The 20,155-nt window shown below is 47.3% G+C and overlaps 6 protein-coding genes across 6 annotated transcripts; 2 read left to right on the top strand and 4 right to left on the bottom strand.

Annotated features, from left to right (window-relative positions):
* Positions 1–265: 265 nt before the first annotated feature.
* BP5553_09752 (uncharacterized protein) lies at positions 266–2,901 on the bottom strand (the record flags this gene model as incomplete). The annotated part of the gene is made up of 8 exons (XM_032018375.1): positions 266–643; positions 805–997; positions 1,043–1,147; positions 1,370–1,529; positions 1,581–1,747; positions 1,801–2,681; positions 2,727–2,834; positions 2,884–2,901. 8 exons carry the CDS (start codon positions 2,899–2,901, stop codon positions 266–268), a joined length of 2,010 nt encoding a protein of 669 aa, XP_031865674.1.
* Positions 2,902–3,101: 200 nt separating this feature from the next.
* BP5553_09751 (Uncharacterized protein) lies at positions 3,102–5,872 on the top strand (the record flags this gene model as incomplete). Its single annotated transcript, XM_032018374.1, has 3 exons — positions 3,102–3,591; positions 3,643–4,600; positions 4,654–5,872. 3 exons carry the CDS (start codon positions 3,102–3,104, stop codon positions 5,870–5,872), a joined length of 2,667 nt encoding a protein of 888 aa, XP_031865673.1.
* A 637-nt stretch (positions 5,873–6,509) lies between these two features.
* Positions 6,510–7,218, bottom strand: BP5553_09750 (uncharacterized protein; the record flags this gene model as incomplete). The annotated part of the gene is made up of 3 exons (XM_032018373.1): positions 6,510–6,749; positions 6,807–6,898; positions 7,065–7,218. 3 exons carry the CDS (start codon positions 7,216–7,218, stop codon positions 6,510–6,512), a joined length of 486 nt encoding a protein of 161 aa, XP_031865672.1.
* Positions 7,219–9,033: 1,815 nt separating this feature from the next.
* BP5553_09749 (uncharacterized protein) lies at positions 9,034–10,634 on the bottom strand (the record flags this gene model as incomplete). Its single annotated transcript, XM_032018372.1, has 3 exons — positions 9,034–9,545; positions 9,594–10,263; positions 10,320–10,634. The coding sequence occupies 3 exons, from the start codon at positions 10,632–10,634 to the stop codon at positions 9,034–9,036; spliced, it is 1,497 nt and encodes a 498-aa protein (XP_031865671.1).
* Positions 10,635–13,573: 2,939 nt separating this feature from the next.
* BP5553_09748 (uncharacterized protein) lies at positions 13,574–14,059 on the top strand (the record flags this gene model as incomplete). The annotated part of the gene is made up of 1 exon (XM_032018371.1): positions 13,574–14,059. One exon carries the CDS (start codon positions 13,574–13,576, stop codon positions 14,057–14,059), a length of 486 nt encoding a protein of 161 aa, XP_031865670.1.
* Positions 14,060–15,759: 1,700 nt separating this feature from the next.
* On the bottom strand, positions 15,760–19,523 carry BP5553_09747 (Uncharacterized protein; the record flags this gene model as incomplete). Its single annotated transcript, XM_032018370.1, has 10 exons — positions 15,760–15,794; positions 15,850–16,428; positions 16,487–16,694; positions 16,905–17,454; positions 17,499–18,177; positions 18,237–18,580; positions 18,630–18,733; positions 18,779–19,030; positions 19,085–19,327; positions 19,374–19,523. The coding sequence occupies 10 exons, from the start codon at positions 19,521–19,523 to the stop codon at positions 15,760–15,762; spliced, it is 3,144 nt and encodes a 1,047-aa protein (XP_031865669.1).
* Between the last annotated feature and the right edge of the window lie 632 nt (positions 19,524–20,155).

Genomic DNA, 20,155 nt, shown 5'->3' with positions numbered 1-20,155 from the left:
CGGTCTTTATTTAGATCCGCTCGCCTGGAGACGTACGAGTAGGTCACCAACTTCGGGTGGGTTTCGATTCTTAAGCCTGCGGTAGCACCAGCGCTGACCCGCCTCTGAGAGCTGGACTCGTCCCCTGTTGGAGGACTAGTGTACATCCCCCTCAACGCCCCTATCTTAGACGTGATGAACCCACCGACACATTTATCACCGGGACGGTATACAATCGACTACATCTGGATCAATTTTAGAACGAGGGCTGGAGTCCTACCCCGCATCAGAACGGCATGCAACTACGAGACTCAGGTGGGACGGCTTGTTCAGCTTCGATAACACCATCTGCGACGACGGCGACGCCACGATGATTGAACTCATCGAGGGGTGCATGGTCAACAGTCATGATGATATAATGGACGGTCGAGACGTGGATAAGGACTACTTGGTGATGAGGGTCACCTTCTGGCCCCCGGATAAAAACACCTTCCGATGCAGCAGTGGAATGTACAGCACGGAAGTGGATACAGTAACCAGGATGAAGGTTCGCGTATACAGTCCTATCGATGAGATTACCACTATAATCATAGATTTGCTTAAGGATGAATCCCAACCATGAGGATGATGTTGTTGATCGACTCAATACGTTCATCATTTGAGACTTATAGCATTTTGAATAGTAAGAAGTTTATAGGTTTTATATTTAACAAAGAGATAATACAGCGCCGAATTCTATTGTTTCTTCTCTTTCCTTGTCCAAAACGAAGTATAGCCAGCTATTTCTTTTGAAGTGATCTAGACCTCATCTTAATTGCTCTCTACTCTCTTTTCTCCTTCCAAAGTTGAGTCGTATCCCGGTAGTTCATGGCATAATTCGTGTTTACTAGTTGTGTGTGCTAGAGGTGTCTCCTTTGCCAACACTGGAATTGGCGAATGAAGAGGATCATTTCGTCTCGTGATTGTTCCTGCAGTCATCAACCCGCCTTCATCGAACCGATCCTCATGTCGAAGCCTCCTATCGAGTCGAATTCACTTTGGTCCTCCACTAAATCACACATACCAGTCCCCTTTTCGGAGTGCTCTTCGCGTGTTCGGTGTTTCAGGGAGATCATGATTTGGATCCCTGCGAAGTGACAAATGGGACAGTATTGGCAGGAGTGCTGGGCTATTGGCGGTGATGTTTTGTGACGGGGCTTTCGTGGCTCAAAATCGCGGGTGAATGTGGCTAACTTTTGTGGCTTGAGTATCATTAACATCAACGTCAATAAGGAATGGAAATTCCAAGTGGAAAAAATGATACCTTTGTTGACATAGGCGCTGGATAGAACAATCAGACTCTAAAAGCCAGAGCGCACCGCTAACTAAGTAGAGACTCCCTGTTACTAACGCTTGCATGCCGTTGTTCTGATCACCGATTTCCCTGGCCCGATCTAAAGCACCCTCAATTGTTCGTTCGCGCAACACCGTAGCCGTGGGATCAAGATGCCCCCAAGTCTCGGCATAACGCGCTTGGACCTCTGCCGAAAAGCGCTTTTTCAGGTTTCTGTCTATTAAGGGAATTAGCTCGCTTTCTATCTTTTGGTATATTTAGCAAATACCAATCCTCGTTTGGCCATCTCGCCTCTCATCGTATGTGGTGAAGATAATATATTGCATCCAAATTTTATTGTCTTGTAGAGATTCTGCGATGCTACGTAGAAGTGCCGTGCCATCTCGAGTTGAAAATTGACTGAAGATAAGAATGCGTGTGGAAATAACAGAATTACTAAAGGAGGTTAATATGCAGTCTACCTGACCGGGCTACAGATCATCACGAACTTTTGTTTCCCCGTGGCCGTTTCAGCGAACCACTTCACAGCATATCGCAAGCTTAAGTCATTATGCGCTCCATCAAGAAACCATTGACAATTCCGCTGGTTGATTTGCTGATACCGACCTGGCCAGGAAAATTGCTCGATACCACGAGTGATGGTATTTTCCATACTACTTTGCCCTTGAGGTGCCTTTACCGATAGCCAAGCGCGGACTACTGCGAGAGCCAGAGAGCAATTTATTCTCTGAAATTCGGGCTTTAGGGCCGCCGCGTAGGTCGGAAGCGCAGAGTCGACGCCAATATATTTCAGCACAACTCCTTTCTCAGCTGCTCGCTGTTCGAGGACCATAGCAACCTCCGGATTCTGAATAGCAGAGAAGGCTAGACACTCTGATTTTAAGATTCCTGCCTTATGCCAGGCAATATCCTGAATTGTTGGGCCGAGCAGACTGGCATGATCCATTGAAATTGGTGTAATTGCTGTCGCAAGCGGCGTCCTTATAATATTCGTTGCATCAAATTCTGCACCAAGATGACACTCATATATTGCCACATCCACCTTTTCCTCAATAAAGACATGAAATGAGAGGAGAGCCAAGAGCTGGAGATATCGGGGAATATCTAAGGTTGGGGTGGCCTGGCCCGGCAACTTATCCCAGATTTCGAAGAATCGCGTGGTAAAATGCTCCTCCGATATCGGCTCACCGTTAATGCGAATCCTTTCACGTATGCTCTTCATATGTGGAGATGTATAGAGCCCAATGCTTTGCGGGTATCCAGTGTTGTTTCCGTGCGCCTTAAGGAACGATGCCACAAACGCACAGGTACTACCCTTTCCATTCGTCCCTGAGACGTGTATAGCATTTAAGCTGTCCATATGTTCAGCCTATTATTATTCAGTAACATTCTTTAGCAGTGAAGAATACTATACTGAGTGACCAAGTAATTCTAGCCATTCCACCATGTCATCCGAGCCCCGCATATCGTCCAGGTTGGGCTTCGGGGACGCTTTCCTGCTATTCAGACAGCGTATGGCTTCCTATATTCGATTAGTTGACCAAGGATATCTCATGTATTGCTTTTCTTACGTCGTAACTTCTCTCCATTTTCCTTGCCGCTCGTGAGGACAGGTCGTTTCCCTCTGCAAACCTTTGTGGAACAAGGCAGTGTGCTTACGTAATGCATTCCGATTCGGTCGCTATATGGATTTTGACGGTTCGCGCTTTGCCTCGTGTTCTGCCCCATCGCTCCGCAGCTTCAGTATCTGCCTCGCAACAATTCTGCTGCCTCGCAGCAATTTCGCCCTATGGAGATCGTTTTCCAATCGCCTGCACAGCCCGAGAGACTCCTCTTGCATGACGCCCTTGCCAAAAATGGTTCGGAAACACTGTCGGCCCTGCTGTCCGCAATCTACGACCTTATATTCGCGACTAATTTGCTTTCAGTTCAATCATTTTCATCCTCACTCGAAGCCATTAAAGTCCAAGAATCTCTGTTTCGCGTAACGTTAACAAATATCGAATTTAATTGGAAATTTACCCAGAAAGAGCGATATATCATCCAAGATGCGGCATCTGATGGGCTATATTCAGAGGATGACATCGAACGCGCTTTCTACAAGCATGGAGGATATAATGGCGTTATTGCGCTCATACTGTTTTTCAGAAAATCAGAAAATATACGCAAGAACTGGGCGACCATTATCGAAGGATTCCGAGCGGTGTTGGTGAATTACGCTACAAAGATGCTTAGCAGCGAAATTGTCAAGTGGATTCCGGAATTTCTTAGTACACTAGGTATGTTTTAACCTCTGTGGATAATTTTCTTCCGCTGACAAACTGACGTAGGGCGGGTTGGTCCGCATCCACTTCAATATCTCGGGGGTCATGCTGGGAGGAAGCGACCGAGGGACATAATGGAGACTATGGACAGTTTAGCCGTGACACAAGCTCGGTGCCTCTCTCGATCATGGGATACATCGGCCACAGTCTTTCAGCAATTCCAAGAATCGCAAGAGATACATCAAATTGGGCAAGCAGTCGACTCCCAGCGGCAGGATCACCTTTTTTTAACGTTTCGACTTACAACTCCCAAAGAAGATCAGCAACAACAGCTACTCAATACCTCGCTCCACCTAGATGAAGCAGGTAACATACACCAGCGACAACAACAATGCTTCCGGTCTCGTCAGGACGTACCTACTTCGATACTCAACGCGCCTTCTCTCAAACAGAACCTCCCCCAGCAACAACAATACCGAAAACCATTTAATACCTCAACAGATAGAGATATGGAAAGCCCTCCGCATCAGCATATACCTACTCTAATATCCAATGTCTCTTCCCTCTGCGACAACGAATCTCTTTCATTCGAAGCTCCCTCAGATGACCTCATCATGGCGTCCTCCATAGACCATACGAATTTTCCCATCGATCCTCTCCCGCTTCTCTTATATGCTCTGGGGGGTTCCCAAATTCGACAGGACGTACTATTTCGTGGGCTTTTGCCACAGAAACGATGGGATGGCTGCGGGAATGTGCGTGAGATTACGCCACGTGACGCTGGCTTTGATGAGCAGACCACCAGTATTTTCTCAAGTCAGACCGTGCTCGAGCAAACTATCGAGACTTGCATCCGATTTGGTTTGGTACTGCAGGGTGTATCGGAGGATGGTTCGCTGCAGTACTCAATTACTGAACAGTCACGGCGTCAAATATCTCAAACCGTTAAAGGTGAGGAGCTACACCTACTTGGATTGATATTCACAACCCATATCTATCCTCGGGATCAGGCCCTAGAGCCCTCGTAAGTTGGATGATATTCAGCTTCTGGGCTGCGTCACTAACAAGTGCCCTCAGGTTTCAGGCCCTCGGGAGACTCTTGTTGCCCTACCTCGAACGTACTTGGGAATTTGTGCTGGGAGAGCGTTGCCCTATTATTCCAGCTCCTATCCGCGATAGCCTGGTTGAAGCATCATTAGCGACATACACATTAGTTGGTACGTCCCGTAAGAAGAATGTGATTTCAGTGCTAGCCAAGATCCAAGATCCTGATCTACCAGACTACTTGCGGATGGCAATTGTATATCGGAAGAGTATCTTATTACGACGTCAGGGCGACCACGATCGATCGGATGGTGTAATACGAGATATCCTCGAGAGTATTGAGCTCAAATCGAAGGATATGAGGTTATACTGTACCTATGGACGTTTGCTGCTTTCTCTGTCCGAAAATGCAATATTGCGCAAAGAGTTCGGCCAAGCAGAGTCACACCTGGCAAGTTGGGAGGTTAAGAATCCCGAACCTTCCGGACTGGAGCTACAAGTGGTTCGATTGAAGAATACTGTACTCGGCAGAGTGTCACGATATGTGGGCAAATTTTCACACGCACGCTACTGCCTCGAGGAATGTCTCCAGACGATTCCTGGCGATGCGAGTCGCTATCACATCATGTACCACCTGGGCGATGTCTACTGTGAACTGGGACTACCAGAGGAGGTTGAAACGTTGGTGCTTGACGAGATTGAACAGCTAAGAGCTCGTGGCAAGCAACGCTTAAAAGCTTTCCGACGTCTGGCTCTGCCGTTAGCGGAGGCATACATACAGCAAAGAAAATTAGAGGCAGCTAAGGGTCTCCTTCGAGAACTTGTCGACACCTTTGCAGGGATGGTCAGCCATGATGTATCCGATCAATTGAGCCATGTCCGTTCAATGATCGGCCTAGCACGCGTCAATTGGTATCAGACTCTATGGTCCAAAGCCCGTCAAACTTTAGACGAGGCAATGGCTCTTACCGAAAATTACAGAACTTTTTCGAAGGGAAATTATTATAAAGGGGTCATCTACCTCTTCCTCTCCCTTGTGAATTTCGAGCTCCACGAGTATGCGGAGTCCCGGTTGACCCTTGTGTCTGCAAATGATATCCTGTCCAAAGAGATGCCTCGACATTTCATACCAGGAATGGGATCATATTTCCTACAGTATCTGGTGCAAGTTGAGAGATCTCGACAGTGGCCTTCGAGCTCCATTAATGAAATTCCACCCTCAGCCGCCTTCAGCAGAGCTCAAATGATTTAGAAGTCGAGGAGCCGAAGCGGTATAGTAGGCAATAGGAAAGGATGGCGCGAAGGTATTGGGTGGGAATCAGTGTCCATTTTGCATGTTCTAGGCGATGAGAATCAACCCCAAAAACTCGTATCCAACTATTACTAAAGTTAGTACATAAAATAGGAGATGCGAAAGTCTTACAGATTAGCTTTTGTCCGTATAGCATGCTTTGAGATAAAAGTAACTCGCCACCTGGATAGATGGTTATGGGCCTGTGAGTTCGGCAGGTTTCGGAGGCTGGCTTATGTTCCATATTTGAAGAATCTGAAATCGAATAGTGAAAACACTCGACAACGTATAAAAGACCTGTACCAGATGTATTAGCATGGCCACGGTAGAATGGATTCTGTTATTTACCCAGGCAGACGAAACCAGCCCAATCTTACCAAGCAAGATACCCGTAACAATGGCCTGCCTATTGTACAAAGACCTTGGCAGCAACAATAAATAAAGCAACTGCTATATTTAACCCTCTTTGAACGGCTAATATTTGGTTTCCTAATCTTCCTCTTCATATAACAACTCGGTAGAAGCACAAGCGAAACAAAAGCAGACATCTTTATCATCGTCGCCCTCTTCATTATCCTCTTCATCATCGTCTCCTTCATCAACCTTGCATTTCCTCCTCATGTAACTCCTCGATTAAAGCACAAGTATCACAAAAGCAGACACCTTCATGATGCTCTTCTTCCTCTTCGTATAACAACTCGGTAAAAGCACAATTTAAACAAAAGCAGACATCTTCGTCGCCCTCTTCACCATCGTCTCCTTCATCATCCTCCACTTCATCATCGTCTTCTTCCTCTTCATCATCCACTTCGCTATCTCGAAACTCGTACTCAGCGCACTATAATAATATTAGTAAGTGTTAAGCGGGGGAAAGGGGGTTTAGGATATTGGCTACCTTTTCAGATGGAGTATTTTCGAAACCCTCTAGTCTGTCGGTAGCTGGGCTTGCTGCAAGCTCTTCTGAGCGATCTTCCTCACGAGTGGTTGCTATAGCTCTCGTTATTGTAGTTGGTGAGACGTTGCTGGATCGATAGCGCTGGCAGGTAGGCAGTGTTTCGTCGCATTTAAGTCGGTGTTGTCTAGAGATTGAATAATTAGCAACATTATACCTAATCAGGTGGAAGGTGATAGAGAAAGGAAGCCCAAGACTTACTGGCACGCTGAGCAACTTGGCCTCCTTTGAGGGCAACCGACTCGTCTTTTTGGGTTTCTAGTTGACTTGACCATGGTAAAAACGATGGTACCGTGTCTGCGGCGGGTAACGACGGACTCTTTTCAACGGTAGCTGGCGAATTCATCTTGGACATCTCGTCGTGCTTTATAGATTAGCTGAACCTGGCGGATTGTGATGAAGTTGGCCAAACAGACTGGAGGTACGGAAAAACTAAACGCCGCAGAATGGCCCCAGCGCCGTCCGATACTAGCGAACATACATCCTGACGATGGTCTATTGTAAACACAGATGATCTTGGATAAAGACCCACTGTGGACCACTCACTTAGATCATTGACTTTGTTTGACCCCGCCCCGTAGATGATCTATCACACTCGGCATAATAGGTGTCTTCTCTGCAATGTGACGTCCCTCGACTATCCTCTTATCTGTGGACGTACAACAGTTTTAGTAGAAGGGTTCAATTCCACCGCGAAAAGCCACAAATCTTCCAATGCAGTAAGAAGTAGGTTGATATGTTCCGCCAAAGGTATAATGGAGAATCCTGCAAGGTTTGAAATTCGCGAATGGAGGATTGTTTTGTTTTTGTGATTGTTCTCAAGGTAACATCTCCTAGATTTAAGACTTATCGCAGGCTCTGTTGGGGAAGGTGGCCAACGGGGACACACAGAGTGGTGAACGTCGCCTCGCGAAGGGTGATGCCCCCACAGTTTCCAGCCGTGAAGTTAGCACCGTCCACGTCATATCGCACTGAGTAAGGGCCATATTATCGATCAAGACGGGCAGGAGGCCGACCAGGTGCTTCCCATGCCTAGCTAGGAAATCCTTCGTTGATGCTGCGGGAGCAAGTTGCCTTGTACCCCGGGTTCCTTGAGTATGCGGAAGCACGTTAGGAAGCTCAAAGAGCATCGACGGCATTTGCCCAGGCCTTTGAGTCTCCACCCAGAGGAGGGTTGGCCTCCCCTAGCTTTTAAAACACCTATGAACTCTGATCCTCGGCGAGAGCTGAGATCGCAGCACAGTCAAGCCATGACCGACGGACTAAGTCGGAAATGACGACAAATGCCTGCGTCTTGACCCTTCAGTCTATCTAGAATGGAGTATTACACACGATACGTTCGTTGTTCAGGCAGGAGCACTCACCCATTCTACTACGAACGATGGAAGCCTTGTACATAAAGCACATCGCGATAGTTCGAGCCTCAGCATGCTCTTACTGCAGCATTGAGGTGAGTCTAATCAGGACTTTATTCGACGTCTGCTTACGTATGTCAGGCCAATGAGAAGCCTTCTAATGTGGAAGCTCAAGAAGCTGCGCATCTAATCGGCATGTTCTCTCAACGTGCTCGTGCAGAAAGCCCTCAGCATGATATGTTGTAGGTTCAGCAAAGGTATGCTCATCTAATATACTGACCGGACTAGCTTGCCACTTGTTTCCGCCGCACAGAATATCTTTTCGCTAGTTCTTGCTAAATTCCCACCACAATATGCGGTGTATTTGCACGATGGGTCTCAATCCTAAGAAGGCGTGTTCGTAGAAGTGAACGAGTGGGGTATGTTCCGGCTACAGGTGCCTTCCGACTTAACGACCGTCTTCACGCTCTATACCACTTCGTTTCTATAACCGCCTTGGGCCGAGCGCTAGCAGGACATTGTGACATTCAAAATCTATATATTCTTCGACTGCAGCTCCAGAAACCCGAGTTGTTGCCAAGACCCATGGATTACAGGTCCAGCAACTATGCGACACAGTTCTACACCGGAGAACTTCGGGGCGACAGCCATAAACGTTTAAGGTTGGTCCATCGCCTCCTGACCGGGACACCACACCACAACGAACCTTCAAATGGAATAGCATTATCCTTTTCGTCGATCACGACCGAGACAACAGCTCGAACCTAATAGGGAATTGCATTCCAGACAACCATCTTTACTGCCTCACATCCACCTCAGCGTGAGGGAGCCCACTCTTTTGTAACTCTCTCATCTTGAGCTCCCCAAGCTAGAAGATTCTCCTTTAGCTTGATCAGCCCATCCAATTTGCTTAGGTTCAATTTCCTCTCGGCTGCATTCTCCTCAAGCAACCTGACCTTTTTTCTCTCAATCAAGTCACTTTCTTCTTTTGCCTCCTTAAGCATCTGCTCAATCTCCGACACGGACCCAGTTATCCATTGAATCTCGTTGGCAAGGTGCTGTCTTGGTGAAGTCTTCCGTGGTGAAGTCTTCCGTGGTGAGGTCTTCCGTGGTTTCCGCTGGCGAGTGGGTGTATTTTGATTAATGGGCTTTGCTGCTGCTGCTGCAGAGCTTTGGCAATCGCTCTCATGTATCACATCTGAACTTGCCGTACATGAGCCAGACTCCGGAGAGCATCTATTACTTGCAGCGCTGGGACGCTTTCGTTTCTTGGGGTTTAACCTGGCCGTATCGGACGAGGCGCTTGGGACCGGTGGATTGTAATCTTCTGCCATGTGTTAGACCTACTTATACGAGGATGAAAATAGGTACTCACTTGTACTTGTAGAGGACGGTGAGCTGGTTGTCTCTTTGTCTTTGCTTGCACCGAGTTCGGTGAGGTCGACTCTATCTGGCTGATATTCCATTGTCAAATCAATCACGACACGCTTCGACCTAGTCTGTGTTGAATGCCGTGCAGTGGAGGCATGGGGATGGGGCGGTGCGGCTAGTGGTGCACTGGGATCCGTCATATGATCGCTAGACGACTTGCAGGGCCCTCGTACGATTGCTATTTTTGGTTGGTCTCCCTCCGTCAAATGAATATCTGGAGGAAAGAGCGTGTCGTCTCGCGGCGACCGTGATTTCGGGGAACTATCAGGCTGTTGAGAATCCCGAACTGCAATATCAACGGCAATATCAACGGCAATATCAACGGCGTCATGGTCGTTGGTCTGCTGTGAGGTTGAGGATATGACCGGCAGCTCCCCTGTATCCTTCCAGGTTTCTAGCAACCCCATTACTCGTTCCTTCAAGCGAAACTCCTCATCCCCAGGAATGCCTGGTAAGTTGTTGATATTTTGAAGAAGGTTGTAGGTTTCTGTATCACGGATGATGCTCCACGACAAAGCTGCACTGCTTTCTAATTTGGTTAAGACGCGAGACATCTCCGGTTCCGGCGGTAGAAGGCCGTTGTCTAGCCTGTTGCGTAAGTATCGAAGCTGAACCTATAGCACTGTTAGTTTCCTAATACCAACACCGAGCTACTATTATCCTATTATACCTTGGTCCTCTGCTCAGCTACTGACGGCTTCGATTCGCCCTCGTTGGCTACAGTGTCTGTTTCTGGAGATGATGGGGCACTAGCATGGAAACTGCAAGGTAGGATTTCTCTTGTCGGCCGAGTGGCTTCTGCTGGAGTTTCTTCCGTCTTTGCAGCCGTGAACTGAACCTCTGATTGCGGCTGCCCGGCGCTCTGTCGCGCAATTTCTGGACTCAAACGCACACTGGGTGGCTTTGAATCTGCTGGCAGGTTGGTATCTATGCTTGGCTGGTTGTCATTGACTTCTGCCTCTAAGGTCTGTGCCGCTGAAGTCATGTTGACGGAGACTCCTAATAGAGACGAGGGAAGACTGTTCAGTGAAAAAATCATTAAAGAGTAAAGGCTTTGCACTCGGGGGTGGGGAGGAGGCGGCTACTTATACTTCACCCCGGCCATTAGATGCACCGCTCCTGCCCACCTTGCTGGGGCAGTGTCACTCTTGACGCATCTCATTAGCAGGAGCCACTGACGAAGCCCCCTAGCCGATCTGCAAGGCAAATGGGGCCGACATAAACAATAGTGTAGTGCCCGCTGTCCACCTACTATCGGTGATGAGGTGGAAAAGTGTGCTCCATCCGTAGCAGGCTCCATCCTACAACCAAGGCCCGATTGCTCCTCCCATGAAAAAAAACAGTCCACCTATGACCCGCGGTGAAAGGAGGCCATGCATGCACATGCTTCTTTAGCGTTCACCCCGAAATAAGTCATCTAGGCCAAACCTGACTGCAAAAGGCGGTTCCTGCTTGAAGGTGCCTCGATTTAGGGCCAAATGCTGTAACTATAACGGATATACTGAGGACAGTACCCTAACTGGACAGGCGCTTTATCGCGCTCTATATCTGACTTTCCCAACTTGGGGCATAGAAGCAGGTGAGAGCAGTGGAACAGACAAAAGGAGGATTTCGGGGTACACGTGGTGTCTTGAGTTCTTAGCGTTTCGGGTTATAGCTTCGTAACAACTTGACCCATTCCAAGTATAATGCAGCCCGGTTTATCGCCACCTCCCACGGAGAACCGATGGCCAAATCGAGCATTGTCACGTGATATGATACCCCTTTCCAAGCTCGCTTCAGCTTCTCCTCAGTCATCAACGACAAAGTGGGTGCAATAGAATGTGTGCTCGTCCGTAGCGGACACAGACAGTAAATCGACAGCTCCACACCCGACTGCATTGGCTGAAATGGTAGGATAGCTGCTGCTGCATAGTGCTGCAGCACACTGCCCGGTTACTGCGGTTCCCTTGTTAGCAGCTAACCAACCCAATGCACAAGTTTCTATCGTCTACCCTTCTCCTTTAGTATTTCATTTGCCCTCCAACCATGTCCTCCGCTTCCTCAACCGACCTGCATGCTTCAACCCCTCCCAACCTGAACACAATGGTGCATAACAAGTCCACTTAGCTGCCAGGTATGCCTTAGATTGGGTTTGGGATATGCTCCTTCCGTGGCTGGCCGAAGATCTCCACTCCTCACGCATCCAGGCAGCTGTCGGTATCCTTTCCTCAAGGGTTCAGGTGCATCAGCGCACGCAAATAACATCATCAAAACAAAATCCAGTTGGCACAGAAAAAAACTATCGCTCTTCGACTCCTGATGCATTTCACAAGCACTCTTGCTACATGACGACCCTTCACTTGATGGTGATAAATCTCAACAGCCTAGGAAGATGGTACCGGATTTCGTATCACGGCCGATGCTAGCTGATACTCTGTACTTAGATGGCGTCCAAGGCAGACTTGGCCCACATGAACACGAACAAAACTCCACCAGTAGTTGCTTCGGAGATATTTGGTGTAGCCCACTTAGGCAATCCAGGACGATTCTTCTTCAGGGGCCCAACTAGACACCTTGTTTCCACAAACACAGCCTCTCGGTGGGCATTCGCGGCTCCAAGGGCAGCGATGGACACCGTTGTGGGTTTCCCGCGTCTGCCCCCCCAACCATCCTCTGCTATCTTCCTCCGGCTTCACTTCTCTTTACTTCGCTCTACCAACAGATCCGCCAAAACTGACATTAGTTTAACTCTCATCCTCCCGAGTGCTTGTAGTAGCCCAGTCTGCGTCCGTTGCATCCACCAGTCCTTCGCTGCCATGGAATCGGGATCGTCTCGGCTTGAAACTAGGTGGGAAGTAGAAGCCTAGCAAAAAGTAAGGAATACTCACTCATTCCCGGTGTGCACAAAACAACTATAATATTGAGGAGTATGTACTGCCAACTTTCGAGCCACTCCGTAGATTATCTACACAGCTGTCAATCTCTAGGTGGAAAATCTGATGTATCGGTAGAAAGGTACTTACATCGTCCACGAGACTATCGGTGAGCACATCGTCGTACATCCCTATCTACTAGGGAGAGAGGCGATGTATCACCACTCTAGACGACTCGTAGTTAAGTTTCAACGTGGGATTGATGAGGAAAACAAACTGGGAAGAGAAGCTCCAGCTGCCTGCGAATATGCCGCCCTTTTAGCGGGAGATTCCACCATTTCACGAGTCCCTGCACAAGAATACAAATTAGCACTCATCAAAAACACGGAGAGTTGTAGAACCTGAACGCGAAAAGAGCCTAGAAGTGGTGTTATTGGAATAGGGAGCTTGGTGAAAGTATGGGATGCGACGACGTCAGTTACCCGAAATACTTGCCTCAGGCCACAATTTTACTGTCGGCAAAATCCAAAGTGTTTCTGCCATAACACTGTGTAGCTGTTGCTGGCCTCGTGGGCCATTAGCATCAGACGCTGAAGCCCGTCAAACTTTAGATAGTCTAGGGAGAACGTCGAAACTGGTGGCCTTCGCCAAAGGTAAATGGGACCCTTCTACTCGCTTATCCGCGAGGCCTATTTTGGTTGAATTTATGCCTGAGGCCACAAGAGCGTAAAGCCACAATCAGGTGTCCAGAGGTGGCGCAGGCACTCAACCAACCTAAGGCAATTAGAAAATTTCTCGCTGTAACAGTATCACCCCATGGAAATACGCCGCCTTTTCCAACTTTATCAGTACTATAATTATAAAAATGAAACTCGTGCTATTGAAAATGTTTCGTGTAGTACTGCTCGAGTTTTGTGATCTTGCTTGGTGGCATCGATAATACAAGATATTTTAATCGCGGATGCGGGTAAGACCGCCTAATCGAGGTTCCCCTCGTATTGATCCACGTATTTGTGACGTTCAAAAGATCCTGTCTCAAACGCATTTCTTATCGCCACACAACGTCAGTATGCACGCTTTTGACGAAGAAGCAAGGAAAGCTCTTAAAGATCGACTGCCGTTTCGTGTTTTCCTCGATCCGCTTGCTCAAGACTTTGCTGCCGATTACCTCAGATCGGCCCAGCAGTTCGTGCATGGGCAAATTAGAGACATTTTCCAGTCAGAAAGCCCAGGCCCAAACAGCCTTCTCCTACAACTCCTCGCTGTTGAGATATGGGGAAGACGTATTTTCATCGTCTTGGACGTTAATCACGATACGTATGACTGGGATACGGCGCATAACACCTTAGAGAACAACCTCCCGGTTTTCCGATTCAAGCTACACAAAGATAAAAAGCGCGGGAATATTACAAGGGACAAAGCACTCGATCGGCGGGTGAATAATAGGATTGCAGAACTTCATCGACTCAACGGCCTCGATGTTCGCCCACCTTACCTAGCGGATCACTCTCCGGGGGCAGATCCGATACAGTATAGGGCTCCCCGGAATACTTGATCTAGAAGATTTCTGTGAGTAGGTCTCTGAGGACTGTACAATCTTCTTCGAATTTTGTCTGACCCTGTTGTAGTTCTTTGTAACGACAAGCGCCAGCGGAAGAAAGAGGGACGACAAGAACAGTAAAGCAGTTCGGAAATTTCGATAACACATGGGACAAGAGAGTAACCCGTGTCCCTCCGGCAGGCAAGGGCGGCTTTCTATGAGGAAACCCTTTTTTTTTCCCGGGTTACAAAGAGTCTATGCAAAATCTGTATGATACAATAATTTATGACCAATGTATGTGTAACTCATTGCATAATAGACAAATTGTTTCCTATAAAGGTGTTGCGCTGTTTAAATACAGTGAAGAGGGTTTTCTATATAATTCCGTACGATTTCATCGGACAAATTTGCATCTGACTTCTATACTTTGAGGCTTTTAGCGCTTAAAGGGGAAACCTGAGATGCATTTCTCGCACTCACTTTTATTGCTTACTACACCTCCAACTCCCTAAGTACTATCGGGTGAAGGATAGGAATGTGAAGGACATGGATGAGCATATATATTGACAGCCGCGAAGGTCTGACTAGCTGCATTCACCGCGCAATGCGAACCACAGTCTTGCAGAAGCTCGTGGTAATCGGTATCACCGCAGGAGAACATATGCTGACGCCAATGGCACATCTTGTTAGGAGATATGTATACTTATTAATAAAACACTCAAGGGTCACTGGAGAAAGTACCATGTATTGCTACGTCGACAGAATGGCAATGTTTCGATGTTGTTGAGTTTAATATCTTTAGGAGGATATGGAGATATATTTATAGACAGGACGTTGATTATAAGTCCTTGGATTCTTCGATTGCTGCGTGTTGCTATTGCGATTATCGTGCTCGTCCCGTGACTATACGTGACTCACGCAACAAGCTTAAAAGCCACTCGGTGACTCATTTGCCTCAAAAGCGACTCATGACTTGCGCCAACGTGGGTTCGGCAGAATCAGTCTTTGGCGGTGCTTAGGAAAGGACGGAAAGGGTCTCGCAATATTGGATTTGTGATACTTCTGTCCTATCGTTTATCTTGGTGGGCGGGTTCCATATGCAAATCAATCAATCTCGCTGTCACGACAAGGGACGAGGAGTGGGCCGCGACGACATAAATTACACCGTAATAAAACTTGATGTCGCCCTTTATGGAAATCATTGGGTATTTGCACGAGTCACATGGTATTGAGCGCCCTAGAGATCCTATTCCGCCAGCTTGCTCCCCTTATCCCACAAATGGTACAGGTCATCATCGTCGTCACCGTGCCGGTCCCTGGTCAGATTTTGACAGGTCAGTTATTGTTGCTACAAGCCAGGCATATCTTTCTTGGAACATACCTCGAATACCGGGTCTATTTCCCCCGTTATCATCAGCTTCTGCCACTGCTGCTGAGTGCGATAGCGGATTCTGGCTGTCGTTGAAGCTGCGCGGCCCTTCTCAGCTGTAGAGGGTCGTCGGAGTACGGATTGAGAGGTCAAATCTCTACCCTTTTATGAGAAGAGTTACTCGTCAAACGTTTGAGCCCGTTACAGCGCCTCTGGACCGCCATATTATGCCTGTTCTTGAAGGTCATGGCTGCTCATGGCGGCTGGAAAAGTTGTATTGAGCATGCGATGAAATAGAAATTATGGCTAAGTAAGGTAGTCATCACTGCCTTTTGAGGTTCTATAGTTAACCAGTTGCCAGATGTCCCTGCATTGTAACTACTAAATGCAGAGTTAATATTGGTTTGAGGTTCCCATTTTGAATGAGAAGACATACGCGGTTTGCTTCCCAAGTGTAGGTACTCTGCGACCCGGGTAACTTGTTGTAAGTCCTCATAAGCCTTTGATGCTCGGTCTTGGAGCATATGCGATAATCTGGACAAGATCTCCTTTGTCTTATCAAGGTCGAGTGTCCGCGTTACTTCTACTTCGCGCAGAGCCTTGATCTCATTTAATAGTTCTGTATTCTCCGATTTGACAGCCGCCAGTTCAACCTCCAGCGACTCTCTTCTAGCCAATTCGGCTTTATATCGCTCGCGCCATTCTTCGGCGGCAACGTGAACTTTATCAATATCTCTACTTAGATGATTTGAATTCCCTTTTCCGTTAGGAATTGCTCCTGTTATAATGGGTCGTCCTGTCTGCTCGTGGTTCGCCGCCCCTTCCGATAGTACTGCCTCGAAATGCACTCCTACTCCGTTGCACAGGTCGATGTAGGCACCGGTTGAGTGCTTGCTTAGTTGTTTGTCAAATAATGCGGTCTTGTCTGTTGAGAAGATATTCCATTGATATGGGTCTTCTGATTTGGTCATGAGCTTGACATTTGCGGGTAGAACAGCAATCCCAAGCCGTGAGTCTAGTCATATTACATCATTAGATACTTCGCTTTGTTGTATACAGCTATAGAAGCTCACGAATGTGCTCGGACAACTTCTTCCGACATTCCGTTCGCCTCCTGGCTCTTTCCTGGTTGCTGGTTCGCGGGCAGCTCATCGTAAATGTATATAATCGAAGTACTTTAGCACCGCTTGCGGGAGTAGGGATACTTTGTAGCCATTCTGCAGACGCCATCTGTGCCATAAAATGAGGGGTACCACCTATGACTACAAGCTTACGGGTCATCTATTTAAACACAAAAGTGATGGGGCACAAGAGACGATCCTGCGTGCTGTTTAATATCTTCTATTGTCTAGGGGAAACTATGTACAGAGGTGAAAATCTGAGATCAATAGAATTACATGCGTCAACTCGGAGCAGCGAAATGCTCCAATCAACTAATTTCTAGCTCTCTATTTCTTTGTTATCATCCTTGTGCTTTGGTTTCTTGCTCACATGGTCTGTGGCCTCGCCATTCATGCCCTGTATCTCTTCTTTCTCATCATCACGCCTTCGATTCCTGCTCACACAGTTTGAACGTGGTTCTCCAATGATATGAACATCCTCAAAATGGGCTGTGAAATCTGAAGGGCGCTCGAGAGATACATGGCAGATGGGGTGCGGACATTCCAATCCTGTATAAGTAGTAAGGTGTATATCAATGTGATTGAGCAGCGTTGGCTTCGTCATCCATTGCCGCATCCTCTGGGATGGCGAGAGGCCCTCATCGCCCAAGCAGAAAGGGCAGTAGCCTGCGACTACTAGCGTGTAGCGAAAGGATAAAAGCCCGCATCTTAATTCCAGCCTCTCAAGATGAGATCTACAATGGCTGTTCCAGCTATCTTCGCTACAACTCCACTCGCAACATGCATAACAATATTCTGCGAATGGTAGTTTGCGGTTTCGAAGTCGGCGAGAGTATGAACTAGGCTGTTGGCTCAAGGTATCTCGTAGCTCGCGTTGACGACAGGCGTGGATGTGTCTTGAGCGCATGGCTACCGGCAATCTAGATTGGTTAGCGTCGAACTGATTTGCGAAGTCTGCTCTTACTCAATCATAGCTGTCGAACAGCCCTCGCGGGGACATGCTCCATCGATGGGATGTTCGTTTGGCCGATATGCTACCCGGCTATCATCAATGCACAAGCTATAAATGTCTCGTTGAGCAGCTCGATATTTGTCACTTCGTAGATCCGGGGTAAGGAGTATTACATTTGCGACGCGATCGCGTGCTGGCATGAGGCGACGAGTCAGGTAAAAGGTGCTTATTTGTCGCGGTTTTGCTAGAGCCTTCGCATCAATTTCCTCGGTTTGCAATTGTCGTAAAGCTTCTACATCATAGCTCGTATTAAACCATTTCTCTCTGGATAGCCTCTCTGCTAATCGGAGTTGTTGTCTTTTCTCGCCGTATAACTTCTGCCGCTCTTTGAATAAGGCAGGGTGTTCGGCAGGTTTACCTGCTATATCTCTTGTAATCTTTTCTATACGCATGTTGACCTCTCTAATTTTAGGGCTCCGATCAAATTCAACTTTCTCTGCTGCTGGAAGCTTCCTTGGAGCGTTCTTATCGCGTCGATGATCCATGCTGCGCAGCTGCTCAATGTGCTCAGTAGACGGCGCATCGCCAAGGTATTCCGACAATCCATCTACTTCAACGATCTTTGACGCGTAGGATTTATAATATATTACATGGTCTCCGTGACCTAAGGTCTGTTTACGCTTTTCTGGATCTGAGCATGGTTAGAAAAAAAAAAGGGAACTCCAACTACTAGGAAGGGCGTTAACTCACCTTTAATCTTATTTGCTACACCAGCACGAATAGCATGGATCTTGACAGAGTCTCTGTAACCAGCACGAATGCCGAGAGAGACTATCTGATTCCAAAGTGCAGCGTAAGTAAGTGCTCTATACTTGTGAACCCCCTCTGCAGTTGCCATCCGTAGTATGGGAAGGTCACGCGCGTCCTCTTCCCACTCTAGCTCCCATGAATCTCTACCGTCTGGTACACGAGCCTTTTCAAGGTCGTCTAGTGTCTTAAACCCTTTTATAGCATTGTCAGCGATCGCGAGGCTAGCCAGAACCCAAAATCCGTTGTATAACAAGCGATCCTTTGGCGTTATGATGATATGGAGGCTATCATCTAGTAAGCTTGATTCAAGACTAATTGATCAGATCCACGTACTTGTCGTTCTCATCACCACGCTTTCCCTTCACGAATCGCTGGATTATTTCGAGGTGGAACTCAAATCCGCCGCCAAGTCGCCGTACCAAGTGAATATGGCAGTCCTAATGAATTAATAGGGTGACCTTCTATACCAAGACCCGACATACCTTATAAGTAAGCGCCTCATTCGACCCTTTATATGAGCTTGATTCTACAATAGCACCAGCTCTGGCGCCACAAGCAGCAAATATTATCAGACAAAATGTCAACTGAACTCTTAAACGCTCATGAAGATATTCATGATCGTCAGAACACCAAAGATACTCCAGTAGTCTCGTCAGATCTTTCTGGGTGACTAAGTATTTGTCCCGCTTCTTTGTGCTCAAATTAAGTTTCTGCCGTAAAGATCCACTGATAAACTATAGCATGTATTAATTAAAGTTATACAAAGCAGAGGAGTTTTAGGAACATACAGCAGCGACATCAGAACAGACTTGCCTATCGAGCTTGGACTTTGTAATGCGGTTTAAATAGCCCACGAATTTGTACCACATATTAAGAACACTGTGCATCGTCGGGAGTTCGTCAATTAGGCCATCTCGTGATGAAGCGTAATACTCCATAAAGTCTTTGAACGTGGCGGTATCAGGTCGCCGTGATACCTCCATTTTTAAACCCTTTACGGCATGGTACCTAGTATCTTTATAAGCAAACCTCTATAAAATAGCAAGTATATACATAATCTTTCCACAGCTCTCCTACATCCTGGTGTCTTTTTTCGGTGGCACCAGCGAGAGATAATTGTTCAACCTTGCTCAATTGGTCTTGTCGATCAGATGTTGTCTCTGCGGCAAAACCGCGCTTCTGCGCTAGAGCAAGCCGCTCTTCGGGGGTATAAGTCTTCCGTCCCATTATACTAGCTTAAAAGAAAAGAAAAAGAGTCGTACGCAGAGGTGAAAGCGAGAAACTGACCCTTTATACCATTCTCTTGGCTCCTCACCTTCCTAGGCCATCTAGCTCACCCTGCTCACCCTGCTCACCTTGCTCACCCACTCACCTTGCTCACCTGTGGGTATCCAATATCGCGGTATAACGCGTCGTAAATATGAGACCCACATTCTGGACGTCGAGATGATCGAGGGTGGTCGAGATGGTCCCCATCACAAAATTGAGGGTAAGGGCGGCGAGGCTCACCCGCTAGGCCAGATGGCACCGATCGAACTATTAAACTAAGGAAAGCCTCAGATCGGCAGATTAGTAGTTGGGTGGGTGACCACCAGCGAATACCTGCTGTTGTATGTTTTTTATTATATTTTTTTGCCAATTTAAATTCTAACAATAGGTATACGCATGGTGTTAGAATAAGAGAGCACATAGTTTAATGCAACTGAGAGGTTGGATCAATTTTTGACCTGGCTTGAGACATTGAAATTGTGAAGCCCTACGGATTTCTCGGGGTTCGACTTTTCTCAATGTCCGAAATGTTTCAAAAACCTGGCCCCCCTTTCATTTGTCAAGCCTACGAAGCACGGTTTCGTAGAAAA

This window comes from Venustampulla echinocandica (genome assembly GCF_003357145.1).
Source record: "Venustampulla echinocandica strain BP 5553 chromosome Unknown scaffold_11, whole genome shotgun sequence".
Taxonomy (NCBI): Eukaryota; Fungi; Ascomycota; class Leotiomycetes; order Helotiales; family Pleuroascaceae; genus Venustampulla; species Venustampulla echinocandica.
Note: the sequence above shows the minus strand (reverse complement) of the source record. Positions and strands in the feature narration are given on the sequence as shown.